The sequence below is a fragment of the Frieseomelitta varia genome, unplaced genomic scaffold (genome assembly GCF_011392965.1).
Source record: "Frieseomelitta varia isolate USP_RPSP 00005682 unplaced genomic scaffold, Fvar_1.2 scaffold_188, whole genome shotgun sequence".
Classification (NCBI taxonomy): Eukaryota; Metazoa; Arthropoda; class Insecta; order Hymenoptera; family Apidae; genus Frieseomelitta; species Frieseomelitta varia.
In genome coordinates this window covers 926210-939510 of record NW_025109616.1, presented here as the reverse complement: position 1 = coordinate 939510, position 13301 = coordinate 926210, and the positions used below count along the sequence as shown (strand labels likewise).

The 13301-nt window shown below is 45.4% G+C and overlaps 1 protein-coding gene across 3 annotated transcripts in view; it reads right to left on the bottom strand.

Annotated features, from left to right (window-relative positions):
- Positions 1 to 2354: 2354 nt before the first annotated feature.
- Positions 2355 to 13301, bottom strand: part of LOC122539019 (irregular chiasm C-roughest protein-like) — a 179072-nt gene continuing 168125 nt past the window's right edge. For 2 of the 3 annotated variants that reach the window (XM_043673582.1, XM_043673584.1), the window contains 5 exons: positions 12724 to 12879; positions 11808 to 12055; positions 10857 to 11092; positions 10004 to 10133; positions 2355 to 9648 (listed from right to left, as the gene is read on the bottom strand). In XM_043673582.1, the coding sequence (XP_043529517.1) occupies positions 9550 to 9648; positions 10004 to 10133; positions 10857 to 11092; positions 11808 to 12055; positions 12724 to 12879 (869 nt within the window). In that variant the 3' untranslated portion in view covers positions 2355 to 9549. The remainder of the gene's footprint in view (positions 9649 to 10003; positions 10134 to 10856; positions 11093 to 11807; positions 12056 to 12723; positions 12880 to 13301) is intronic. The other variant, XM_043673583.1, reaches the window with a different exon arrangement.

Sequence of the window (13301 nt, the reverse complement as noted above, 5' to 3'; positions counted from 1 at the left end):
TCTCCCTATTTTTTTTTTTTTTTTTTTTGCTTTTATTCCTTTTCTTTCTTTACTTTCGGTTAGTCTTTTGTTAAAAAATTAAAGCAAACGCGGTACAACGTAAAAAGCCCACGGGGACGTCGTTTCAGAGATTGACTTTGTGACGTGGTTGTGGTGTATGGAGATACAAGGAAGGGGATGATGCAAAGGCAAGCATTGCAGCGACAGAAGGATTGCGAATGCAGACAAGAAACGAGGAACGAGATTGCCTTGCATGAAATGAAGGGTGAAAACGTGAGAGACTATGGGGGCTGTTATATGGCAAAGATTTAATAAAATATGATAACAGCAGTGATACACATTACACTCTACGAGAAGTATAAAATAAACGGCACTGGCTGCTTAATAATTAGCATGTAAATCAATGAACTATAAATAATTATAATAATAATAATAAAAATCGTTGTTGTTATAATGGTGTCTGATGGATGATAAGTAAACAAAAATGTACATCTTACAAGTACGAAAGATTGCGCCGATCGATCACGATAATAGACGATGGATACTTATCTAAAAAAAACATACTCCAATATATATATATATATATATATATATAAGTATATATACTTATGCTAATAATAATAATAATAATAATAATAATAATAATAATAATAATAATAATAATTAAAGAAGAAGGAGAAAAAATTAAAGCATTCGGTGTAACACATGGATAAATGCATCGTCAAATTTCTACGACATAAACTCAATTAATATACACAACATTAAAATAAACATCTCTTTGGTCTTGTCGTTTCTTTTCTTTTTTCTTTTTTCGTTTTCTTCACGTTGCAAGAAAGAAAGAAAAGGAACGTATCCCGTATCGTAAAATTTAGTCCTTCGGGGCAAGAAAAAAAGAAACGCGAAGAATGAAAAAATGAAAGTAAGAAGAAAAAAAAAAAAGAAAGAAAAACGCACGAAATTCGATCAAAGGATGAGTGTACTTATGGTGGCAAGAGGGAATTGGGTGGGCTGAGCGGAAAGCACGAAAGTTCCAATATCAGTTTTATCGGATACATGTACATAAGTGATAAGGGCACGCGTTAATATCTATCGACTGCCGCGACGCGAAAAATATCGAAAAATTCCTAAGCTTCTTCTTATTTTCTTTTCTTTTCCTCTTTGTTTCTTTGTACTTGTACATTCTTATGGTTATATCGTGCGTGCGCGTGTGTATGTATGCATGTGTTTCACGAAGTGGAATCGAAGGGGAATGAGAAGATGCGACAGGCGTTAGCTAAATTCGGAATAAAAGATTTTTTTTTTTTTTCATTGGCACACTGTCAATATCGAGTAAGAGTAAGACTCGGTAGCTTTTTTCGCGTTACGTTTCTCGATTCTTAAGGAAAAAAATCTCTAAGTCTCTCGCTCCCTTTCACTCTAAAATACTCTCTCTCTCTCTTTCGCTCTCTCTCTTTCTCTCCCTGTTTTCACTAAAATTTCTTTCTCACTAACGGAAGATCTTGTGCGAATAACGAATGGTCTTTTCTCGTGGGCTTCGCTCTCGGGGCCCAATGTTTGCGCTACAGGTACATGCGAGGAATTTTGAATCGAATTGCGATCGAAGTTCTGTGTGATTTTCGAAGCATATATCTTTCGCGCGCAATTTATCTATTTTTTGTTCGTTTTCTCTCTATATATGTAAAAGTGTGTATCGTTTCTGACAAATTGACCTGGTTCGCATTAGAACGTGGAGAGGGATGCGACTAGCCGTCAAAGTGACGATAACAATTCGTTCGTGCATCGAGGATCCGCGTATATATGGCTTATCCTGCTATCCTATAAGAACGCTTGATCGCGAAATACGGAGCTACGAAATTCACGACGGCCGAATCTTTGATTTCCGTACCGCATTCGCGGCGATTCAATTCACGGTCGGGCAGCGCGACAGTAAGATCGATGATCGATCGTCAACACAAAAAAAAAAAAAAAAAAAAACCCTCCAGAAACAGCGACTCTCTTCCTTTTTCCCTTTGCTTCTCGTAAGGAGATCTCAAAAAAGTGTCTAGCTAAATTGTTTGTTTTGTCAGGCTATTATGATACAAAGTAATGTATACTAAAAAGGATGATTTGCTGTTCGTAGTCAAATTACTAGTGTTTGAAATATTTACACGTGTTCGTTTATTCACCCTTCTTTCGTTCCGAATTATTCTACAGTCTCCGGTTTTATGCACGTTCGTTTCGTCAAAGGATCATCGATACTGACCGATTCGTTGACGAAATATCAACGTACCGAGTATCGGCTGCATACGCGATATGTTTTCTTTATAGACACGTATACGTAGCTTCGTTTTTTCCCCTCTATTCTTTTTTCCTTTTTCTTTTTTTAGTTAAGTACCAGTTCAGTTTCGATCGAAACAATCGGCTGGTTTGTTGAAAGAAATCGATCGAGTTAGAAAAAAAAAAAAAAAAAAAAGAAAAGGTTGCGGTTGAACGACTATGTCGGGTTACTGAACGCGCGTAAACGGATCGATAATAACTCGTTATCAAACACGATGGGTGGAGGGGAGGGAGGAGGAGGATGGATAGTCAGCATGGAATAGTATTTTCGGCGAACTTCATTCGTGGCACGGGTTCGGCTGGCGAAGTTTGCCAATTCGATGCGCGATAACGTCAGGGATGTAACGGACTCGCAACAAAAGTTCTTGCGTTTAATCGCGTTACGAGAGTTTCCTTCGAGTTGTGTAGTGTGTATTTCTTTCAGATCGAGTTACCCTTCGTTCGGTTAATTTACTTTTCGTCCCGATGTGGCATTCGCGCCACGCGATCCCTCGCGTTACACATTGTGTAACATTGCACACGTCGTTACCGTTTCCCCTTGTCGTTGCTTTTTCCGTCGTTGTTTCGCCGATCGTTCCGCGCAATTAGCACGGGCATTAAGCGCGAGCCTTCGCCTCGGAATGTACGCTTTCCTACGAGATGTTGGAAACTTTCGCCGAGCTTCGTTAGCCAGTTGGTTAACGTTACAAGAACACCGTTGCATCTCCGTAACGTAATTGAAATTCCATTGTGCGCGTTTAATTGTACACGTAACGTAAAGTTCGAATCGAACGGACGAGGGGGGCCCTCGTAGACGGTGGGAGCAGATGCGCGAGGCAGAAACGAGAGAAGAAAAACAAAGAAGTAACGGACGACAGAAAAACAGTGGTAATAACGTGTTTGTCGCAGCATGATCTTTCTAGCTGATATCGCGCACGCTCCTAATTATTACCGCGAGCTAGTCTGTCGTGTCTTTCTTTTTTTTTTTTTTTCCCTCCCTCGCCCCCTTTCTCATTTGATACGAGAGATTGTTCGAGAGCGAGTCACGCGACTCGTGCGCCGACCTCTTCCGTACGCGAATTTACCATGCACCGCGATCGTTTGATACAATTTGAACGAGCCGTTGACAGTCTTCTCTTATTTTTGTTCGTTTGTTTAGATGTAAGGGTGAAACAGTCTATCGTATATTTGTAAAAGTGGTTCAAATGTCCAAGGGTCTGTCAATTCGATACGTGTGGATCGAAACGCCGACTCAAAAGAGCTTGCTTCGTCAGTTGCCGTTACGGTTTTATATCGGGGGGACAAAATGTCGTGACAAAAGTGCGTTTTCGTGAAATTGTTCCCAAGCGCTGTCATCCGAGTCGTACCAAAAGTCGAATAAATTCCTCGCGCGTTCGTATCAAAAGTTATTGGTCGAGATTACTACACACAGCGTACATTGAAAAATTTCTTTCTGTAAAAACGTAACGGGCTCTTTTCGGAGTGATAACTCTCCCTTCGTTCTCGTTCACAAACAACAACACGAGAATTATCGTACCAGTAAACCAATAAAAAAAAAAAAAAGAGGAGAAACGTCGTTTCGTCAAAAATGTTTCAGACTGTTGAGTTTTTGATCGAACGAATGGCCGGTCTGAATCAGAAGTGCTCGCGTCTCTTCAAAACGACCATCCATCCTTTCCTTTTCCTTTTCTTCCCTTTCTCTCTTTCTTTCTACCGCCCTTACGATACTCGTGCGACAACGCAGTCGATCGGATCCTCCCCGTTATACTATACAAACGATACGCCGATAATTTTTAAAGATTCGCAACGATTCGCTTGAATTCCTTTTTTTTTTTTTTTCGCAGGCAGTATTACACGCCGCGTAACGCGTTCTGAGAAAAAAGCTTTAACATCGAGAAAAATATGGGGGTATATATCGTATTTCCTATATGTCGCTCAGTCGAATTCGAAATAGCCTTTTTTTTTCTTTTCTTTTCTTTTCTTTTCTTTTCTTTTTCTTTATACTCGGTAATCGATACGACGTGTTTAACGTAGCTTTCGTAGATAGCACGCGAAAAAGTGTTCATTTTCTAAAAAGTCATTTTCCATTTCACAAATGCATGGATGGACGACCCGATCGTTTTTTAAGTACGCGTTTCTCCTCCTCCAGTATACCGGGGTCTCTTTGCGCGAGTGATTCACGCTCCGCCCCGTTTGGGGAGCGATAGCTTTTTGTTGTAATTTTTTTCCCCGTACGTTTTCATAAGTTTTCACCTTTACATTCGAAAGCGTTAAAACGTTATTTATACGATGAATACGGCGCATCTCATTGAATCAAAACGTTCACCCTTTTGTCCTTGCTTTTCCTTTCATTTGCTCCTCGAAATGGGGAACTCTCGATTAAATCACCGCGGCTCATTCAACCCCGTCGCGTGGAATAGTGAAAACGGTCGGGTCGTCGGATAAAGTTTGCGAAATAGTTAGTAATAGGCCATAATTCCTAATCGTAAAGTATGAAATGTATCAACAAATTTGAAAAACTTTCCTCGTTCATCCTATTAGGCAATATTTTCTCTCTTTCTCTCCCTCTTTTCATTCCTTTTCTCTCCTTATCCTCTTTGACTTTCTTTCGTTCTCGCGCGTAGTTAAAGAATGCATAACCGTTCGTCAAAGAACTCGTGAATTGCCTAAACGACATCGCGCTTTCTAACACACATAATAATACGTCTGTGACGTACGCACACGAGCCGAGCGCCAAGTTTCCCCGTCGATATCCAGCCGGCACGTTTCAAAGTGTCGTCGAGAGGCGCGAGTTCGCGCGCGTCGCGAGAATAAACCTTTCAATAAAAACAACGACGTTGGAAATTGCACGAAACGAAATGATTGCACTATAGAAAAATAAACTATTCGAAGTCACATCGACCATGCCCTCTCTTGCCCGCCAACTTCCTTAGACCGGAACGAGCGAACAGAAAATTCGCGGGAGAAGAGATTCGCGCGCGATATCTCGATTGCGTAGCACTCGCGTGGCGAAATCGTACGGCGACGCTCGAAGAAGGAAACTCCGCGTCGGCTCTCATTCCTTTCCTTGACTAAAGGCGAAGAAATCGATATAATTTAATTAATAATTGACAGATAACCAATTAATACGTATAGGATGGCCCTGCGGCAAGAAGGCGCAACCTCCTAAGGTTCAAACGACATAAACTTTTCTAATTTTAACATCGCCCTGGACCATCCAGTACATTGATTGTAATTATTTCCCGCAGTATTTCGTTAACCTATATTTTTATAATAGAAATCATGTATTTGTATGTATAGATTCTCTCTCTCTCTCTCTCTCTCTCTCTCTCACACACACTTTTCCTAGTTTTTCTTTTTTCTCTTTCCGACATGGCCTCTTACCGTATGTAAATGTACGCGGATTCATTTCCACGGATCGAACGAACGTTTTTCACCGTGACGTGTACCTGTACCGTTTTCTTTTTTCTTTCTCGTATCTTTTGTTTCTCTCTTCTTCCCGTTAAACCTGTACAGTTCGAAATTCCATCAAGCATTTTTATACATTTACACGTGACGTGTGCGATCGTGTGCGCAAGCTCGCGTGCCGCGAAATACCGACTCGGATCCTCAGGCACGCGTGCATGCGCGCAGGACTTCGATTGCGCGATTTAAACGTGAAAATCTCAAAATTATCTCTCTTTCTCTCGCTTCCTTTTTTATTTTATTTTATTCTTTTTTTTTTCCTTTCTTTTGCTTCCATGCTCGTTCACACTCACTCGCGTACGCTTTCATTCTTTTAAATAGTTAACAGTAACATCAGGATGAACATTGTACAGAATGATTGATGTACAATAAGCTGGACTTCCGGTGGACAGTTCCATAACCTCCCCCTCTCCCCTCCTCCTCTCTCCCTCGGAAATGGGAGACTCCGTCGACGAAGGTTGGTCGATGCCGCGTCAAGAAGAACGCGGCGGTCGAACGACGAGAGGAAAGATACTTACGAGTACGATAATACTACACTGTATAATCTCGTATCGGCTTGACCGCGTTCTCCTCGACGAAACGATTCGAGCGTGAACAGAGGAACTGATCGTTTCTTGACGACGGACTGCGACACGATCGCGGTCGATCGTGGAATGTGAGAACAAGATCTCGATAGGAAGGAAGTGTTTCTTTACATTTTACGAATACTGATCTCTTTTTCTTTTTTCTCTTTGTTTTTTTTTTTTTCCGATGCACGACGACAGGGTCGAGAACTTTCGAGGGGAACTGTCCGTCGCGAAGCTGTCCGCGCAGTATCAGATATGCACATAGTATTTCATATTTTCATTCTCTTTTCTTTTTTCACAGTTACAAAACTAACTAAATCTTACGAGATACGGTGAGCAATAATTCCAGTTATGTACAGAAATTATGTTACAGACGTCTCAATATAAAGATATCTTCTCGACGATACAAATGTATATTCGTTCTTCTAGCTCTGAATGCGCGACGATCATCGTCATCGTTCATTCGTATCCGTCAGTCACCGACACGTTTTCCCGAGTTCTACACGTCTTCTTCTTTTATTTCTTTTTTTTTTTTTTTTTTAATTCCGTTGATCACCGAGTATGCGGACAGTCCACAATATGCAGCCTTTTTCTGTCGAAATCGTTTTAATAATTGATAGGCTACCCTGTTTCGTTATCATAATCAATTGCTCTCGCTCTACGTCATCGCGACGTCAGTCAGCGATGCATCTGTTTCTTTTGCCTTTCCGTCGTGATTTTTCTTTCAGCTTGGAGGACCCTTTAACTTTAACTCGAGACTGTAGATCATCGCCGAGAAAGACTTGACAACTCCTCGTGCGATGAACTACAGACACTGCAAACGAAACACTTTCAAGGAAAACGAGGATAACTTAATAACGAGCGTAATTGAACGAAAAATTCTCGACCTGTTTCTCTTCTTCTTCTTCTTCTTCTTCTTCTGCTTCTTCTTTTGCTTCTTTTAAGTCACGCTTTATTTTCTTCCCTCGAAAGGAGACGCGCGACCAATTATATTTAACGTTGCTTCCTTCGCTCGATCGTCTATCAGTTAATATCGTTATAATATTATTTACACGAAGCTGTTCCCATTCGTAAGAACGAGCTTATTTCGATAGAGTTTTGTTTTTTTCGTAGCGCCACCAAACTATAGGCCCTATGTTCGTATTGACAACAGGTGATATATCTATATATGTATATATATATATATATATATATCTAATCATTTTAGCTATCTATTTTACAAAGGTCGGCCCATGAAACGCGTGGATCGCTTTCAAAACACGCGTTCTTCTCGCGATTGAAAATCCTCAGGCCGGAAGGAGACACGAGATCGCGATCGATCTTGTCAGACAAGCAGCACGATCCGTCCCAGAGTGTAGTTTTCTTTCGTTTAGCGCGCTCAACTTGCGAATACTGCGCGAAACCTAATACATATTTCTTTTCCTACAAATGAAAAAAGGCAGCGCGACACAGCGTGACGTCGAAGTAGCAGTCGAGACGTTTTGCCCCGTCCGTCTGTTGCCGACGCGATCTAACGATCTCACGTCGTGTTCGACACGTCGTTCACTCTGACGTTGGACATCCGTCTACGTATCACATGTTCAAAAAACGCGTATTCGTACGAAGCACGATTTTTAATTCGATGTTCGTTATTCTCCTGTTCACTTCGTGGCGCTTTTCCTCGTTTAGGAGACTGCTACTACGGCCACAACGATTCGCGATGAGATTCGATTCTCATTTCTTCTTCTTCTGCTTTTTTTTCCTTTTTTTTTTTTCGTTACGTTTCGAATGAACATTAAATGCTTATCGAGATCTATAAGTATGCGAATAAAAGATTGTCGATACCGAGTGGTCTGTTCTCGTTCCGAAGAGCTCCTTCGACTTACGAACCTAACCACCGTCCTTCGTTCCTCGCGTTAATCCTCGAATTATCACCACTTTCATCGTTTCCTCTCTCTCTCTCTCCTCTTTCTTTTTTTTCTTCTTCTATTTTTTTTTTTCCTTTTCTTTTGTAGTGGATTTCCATCGAATCACGTCGAACGTATTGCTTTGACATTCACGGCAACGCCCTTCCTTTCAGTCCAATCTCTTCGATGTGCAAAGTTGAATTGAGAAAGATACCACCGTGTTCCCGAGTCGACGAAGAAATCTTTTTTTACTCCTCCGTTCAGTCTTCTTAAATGGAACAACACGCTGAGTCAAGGCTGATCAATCCGATACGTGACAGGCTCGACCGGTCGTTACCGTTGTTGTTCGCCATCAATTCGATCCTTACATCCACTTCTTTCCACGAGATCGACCAGCAAACCTTACAAATCTACTTCACCGGTTCGATCTTTCCATATCGGTCGAGCATGTTTTTTCTTGTTTTCAAACTCCCTGTGTGTTCTCCAGCAATTCTCGAGCGTTCGGCGTTTACCCCGCGTTGTATTCTGCCAGTAGCCTCGTAGCATATTCATTGAATAATCGTAGTGTCAATTCCTTCGTAAGCAGGAACGTATCGTAGACCCTGTCGGCCTGCCACGCTCATCCTCTCGTGAATCCTCCTGGGCATCGTTTCCAGCAGGTAAATGCCTCTCGCGTACGTCTTCCTCTTCGCCGACAGTTTCTTCGTAACGTCCACGCCGGGATACTCGGCAAGCTCTTGCGATTCCTCGCTCGTCTCAACTTCCACTTGCAGCCGGTCGACCGTGTCCCGAGAGATGTCACGAACGATCCGCTCCACCCCGCTCTTCCCGCGTGGAATCGTGAAACTTTGAACGGCCGCCGGCCCGCTCGGATGGTACTCGTCGATCGTCGAAGAAGACGCCGGGAAAAACGGCCTCACGAGCCGATGACGCTGCTCCACGAGTTGCCGATGGTCGCGGCTGGCCCTTCGCAGTTGCCGCAACACCATCTCGATGTACCTCAACGCTTCGCCGTTCTCGGCCATTCGTTGCGCACGTCCCTTCACCCGGAACTTCTTCGCCTCGTCCCTCCTCGACCCCCGTCCGTCACCGAGCAATCGTTCGACTTCCGGCGCTCGCGCTACCGCGAAAGCTCCTCGAACGATGTCACGATCCTCCGATTCGACGCGACCGTGGCAAGGATGGTACTCCCTATTCCCCAAACTCTCGGCGAGAAACTGTTCACGCGACCTGAGCGTGCTCGAGCGGCGAGTCCATTCGATGGCTCGACGGTTCTCGAAGGCGGCACCAGTTAGACCCGAACGTCGATGGTTCTAGTTCGGATAGACCCCCTGGCCTCATACGTGCGTCGCTAACGTCCCTACCGCCGAAGTGCGCTTCACCGTCGCTACACCGCCGTTTGGCCCGCCCGTGATGTAGTGCGCCGAAAGTGGTGCCTGCAACATCGTCAAAAGGATTACGGAAAATCAGCGTGGCTGGCCCTTCCAGCTTCACCGCGTCGTTGTTCGACTTTCCCTACGAGTGAACGCAGTCGTAACGCAACGTAACGTTCGAATGACAAAGTTAAGCGGCGTGACGTTAAAAAAAAAAAAAAAAAAAAAAAGTTACAAACCGATATCAAACCGCTCGGACAATCGAATCGCGATCAGAATCGATCGGATTGCGCAACTATCTCGCGCAACATCTCGATCTAAGATCTGGAAACTAGTTCAGGTGAGCGTTGGAATGTACCTGAGATGTCGTAACTCCCGTCTGCGGAATTTGACACACATTCACTGGCATTGTACTAACCTGCGGTCCAGCACCGTTCAAGGTATTCAAGCTATTCATTCTCATTGCTTGCGTGTAGGGCGGTGGTGCTGGCGTTACTCCCGGCACAGCCGTGTGTGGCGCGTGTCTCAGTTGCTCCGCCGCTGACATTCTATTGTTGTGGCAGAGTGAAAGAAACCATTCAGAAACAATATTTCTCATCGCGTGATCGATATTACCGTGAAAAATGCCGCGATTATTACAGCGGCCGGTACGGTCACGGGATTCGTGCGGAGGTATTGTTGCCAGGGCGGGGGGGGAAAGGGAGGGGGTGAACGGACCGGCGGATTTGTTCGATTAATATTAAACGGGGCCAGGCCCCCCTTCCGCTTACGTTCGAATCGACCCGTTATAAATATTCAAGACAGACGATTCATAATTTACGCGAAATATAATTAATCCGTGGAAACGATTGCACACGCGGCGCGGCAAATCCGTTGATCAATACGTCGTAAATATTACAATGTTAACGCGTACGCGTACGTTCACGGAGCATAGTCGCGGTGCCACCTTTTGTCATTGCCCCCCGCTTCGCTGAAACTCCATATTTTTCGGACGTACGTCTCTTTCGTCCGGGATCGATTCGCGGGATATCACGTTCGCCGGCTATAATTCGATCGTCTTCGGCGCAATTCGTGCGCGCCTCCGTTGTAAGGATTGCCGCGCCAAAACACAATTACAGTTGGTCAAAGCTTCCTCTATTATCCAAAGCGTCGAACTAGATTGCGGGCTGGATGACACAGGGGGACGCGAGTTTCATTGATAGCGGTGGGTCGGCGCGCGGCGCGGCAGAGAGTGAGAGGCGGCACAGAAGCGAAATCCCTGAGAAGTTTACCTGAGGTAGGGGTTGCCGTACGTTGCTGAGAAGCGTGGGTCGATCGCGGGGGTGGTTTGCGGAGTCGAGGTGCCCAAATTCGCAGAACTCAGACCGATCTTCTTTGAAGCTAGTATACCGCCAGACGGTATCCTGCTTAAGGATTCCCGTGACGCACCAACCCCCTGCGTCGTGGGCGGCATATAGTCGCGGGTGTAGTCTACGTACGGCACGTAACCATTGTTGTTACTGCCGTCCTGCAACAGACGAAACGAAAGGGGAAACGTTAGCGCGCACTGTATAATACTCTCAACAAGAGCGCAGCTCGTTTGCAAAACCGCCTTATACGTATATATCGCGGTGAGCGGTGGCCAACGATCGAAAAAATACTCTGTCCTTTCGTGTTCTTTCCCACGGACTCGCCGAGACGAGAGACGAAACGCGTCATATAAAATTAATTCAAGCCGACGCTGGCGACGCCGAGGTGGCCGCATCGACCCGCAAGACGTTCGTCGACCCGGTCGACGTTCTCTCTCGGCTTTCAATGAGTTACAATTCGTTCAGTGTGTACGAAAATTAGGGTCCTTCGCTGCCGGATCGGAAGTCGTCCGGGACGTCGGTCGAATTCCAAATGTTCCTCCACGCAGCGAAGATATCGGCGGCGGCGGAGAAGATTCTTAAAAAACTGCAAATTAAATCTACGCGATCTGCACTCTCCGGAGAGTGCACGTCCTCCCGGAGAGAGATTCTACGCTTTAATATGCACTGCTGGCTGCTCGCTGCTTCCCCGCGCAATAAACTAGATTAAGCTCGGGCTCCGGCTCTTGGCATCCTACCGCTCGAGTGCGAAACGAGTTGCGCGAGATTGCGAACAGAGAAATTTTGTCGGTGGTGCATACGCGATTCGTAGCGTTCGAACGCGAGACGAGGAGGAAGAGTGCAGCAGGTTTACAGATCTAGCCTGGTACTTACGTTGTTCTTCGGCGGGAATGAAGGTTCCGTGTAATCGGCGCTGTAACGATAACCCAGGGGATTGGGTACAGGGCCAGCCAGCGCCAAAGCGTTCACACCTCTCGTGCTTCCTTCGCCTTCGCTGTCGAGCGCTGTCACGCTCTCTGCGTTGCTGACACTCGATCCCGCCCGTATATCCGCTTTGACGTCCGACAGGTTGCTACTCCTGTCGCTCTCTCGATATCTGTCCGCGTTTGAATCTGTCTCCTCTGTCGACGAAAGAAATTTCAAAGAGATCAGCACACCACACCACATCACCACCAAGCAACAACACAACGCGAGATTCCAGGCGAAAGCCGCGTTCACTTTCCCTTCTCTTCCGTCCCTTCTGTATCTGTCGCGGCTTGCAATCGATGAATAATCAAATAGGTGGAGTCGATCGGGGAAAATACTCGAACAATCGGTGCCAAGCGTTACGATACCAGGTACAAGTACTTCTGTCTGTCTGCCACTGGATGGATAACTTCGTTGCGAAACTACAAAGCGTGTAATCGATCGGAGAAAAGAATCGGCTAGATCGGCGATGAACAAACGGTTTAGAAAGGCGGCGAACGACCGACTGAATGTTGTCGCGCGTCGACTCCACCCAAGCCGTTTCGAACACCGGCGCGGAACTTATCCAACTCGTTTGCATTCAATGAGCTATTCCTCATCCGCGATGGCGGTTATGTTTCTATCGCTTTTCCGCGTCGTTGACGACAGATCAACGATAATGCTTCGTGTGTCTTTGCGGAAAGAATTCGCGGTTGGAAGTGACGAAATCGCGAGTCACGAAGAAGGGTGCAAATAAAAAGAGAAGAAAAAAAAAAAACAATGAGAAAACAGCGGCGTGACTAACAGCCGGTTATAATTCATTCGAACATGGTATTCCACTCACGCATATCAGTCTCCTGGGTCTGGGCGGTCCTCGGCCGTGGCTGTTTGATGCGGTCGCGGCACTGTAGAATGAGTATAATGATCACGCCAATCAGGATCACGCAGACGACCAATCCACCGATGATGAGGATCAGTTGCCAATCGACTGGAATCAACGCTAAGCGTCACGGATGGTTAAAATCTCGGCTGTTTGGCTCAACGAGTGAAACGACGAATCTCGTTCTCGTTCTCTTCCCTTTCTCTTTGCTTTTCTTACGTTTCTTTCTTTTCAATCTTTCCTTTTCGAACTTTCCTCTGAGAATTTTCGCGCGGATGCGAGTGCGCGCGACTGCTTAACGACGCGGATGAAATTCGCGCGCCAAGTGCACGCGCGGGACGCGCGTCGGTTAATTGAATCCCGTGGAATTTACGACGCGGCGGGCCGGCGCGTGCATCGGCAAAAATTTACAGAATCAGCCGGGGCTGAATTAGTCGGGCGGGCGCCGGCCGCGCGGTCGGACTCGGCCGGGATCCGCGAAAGATCGGCTTGAGTTATGGCGAAAAAATTGGCCCGGGTTTTTTTTTCTTTTTTTTTTTTTT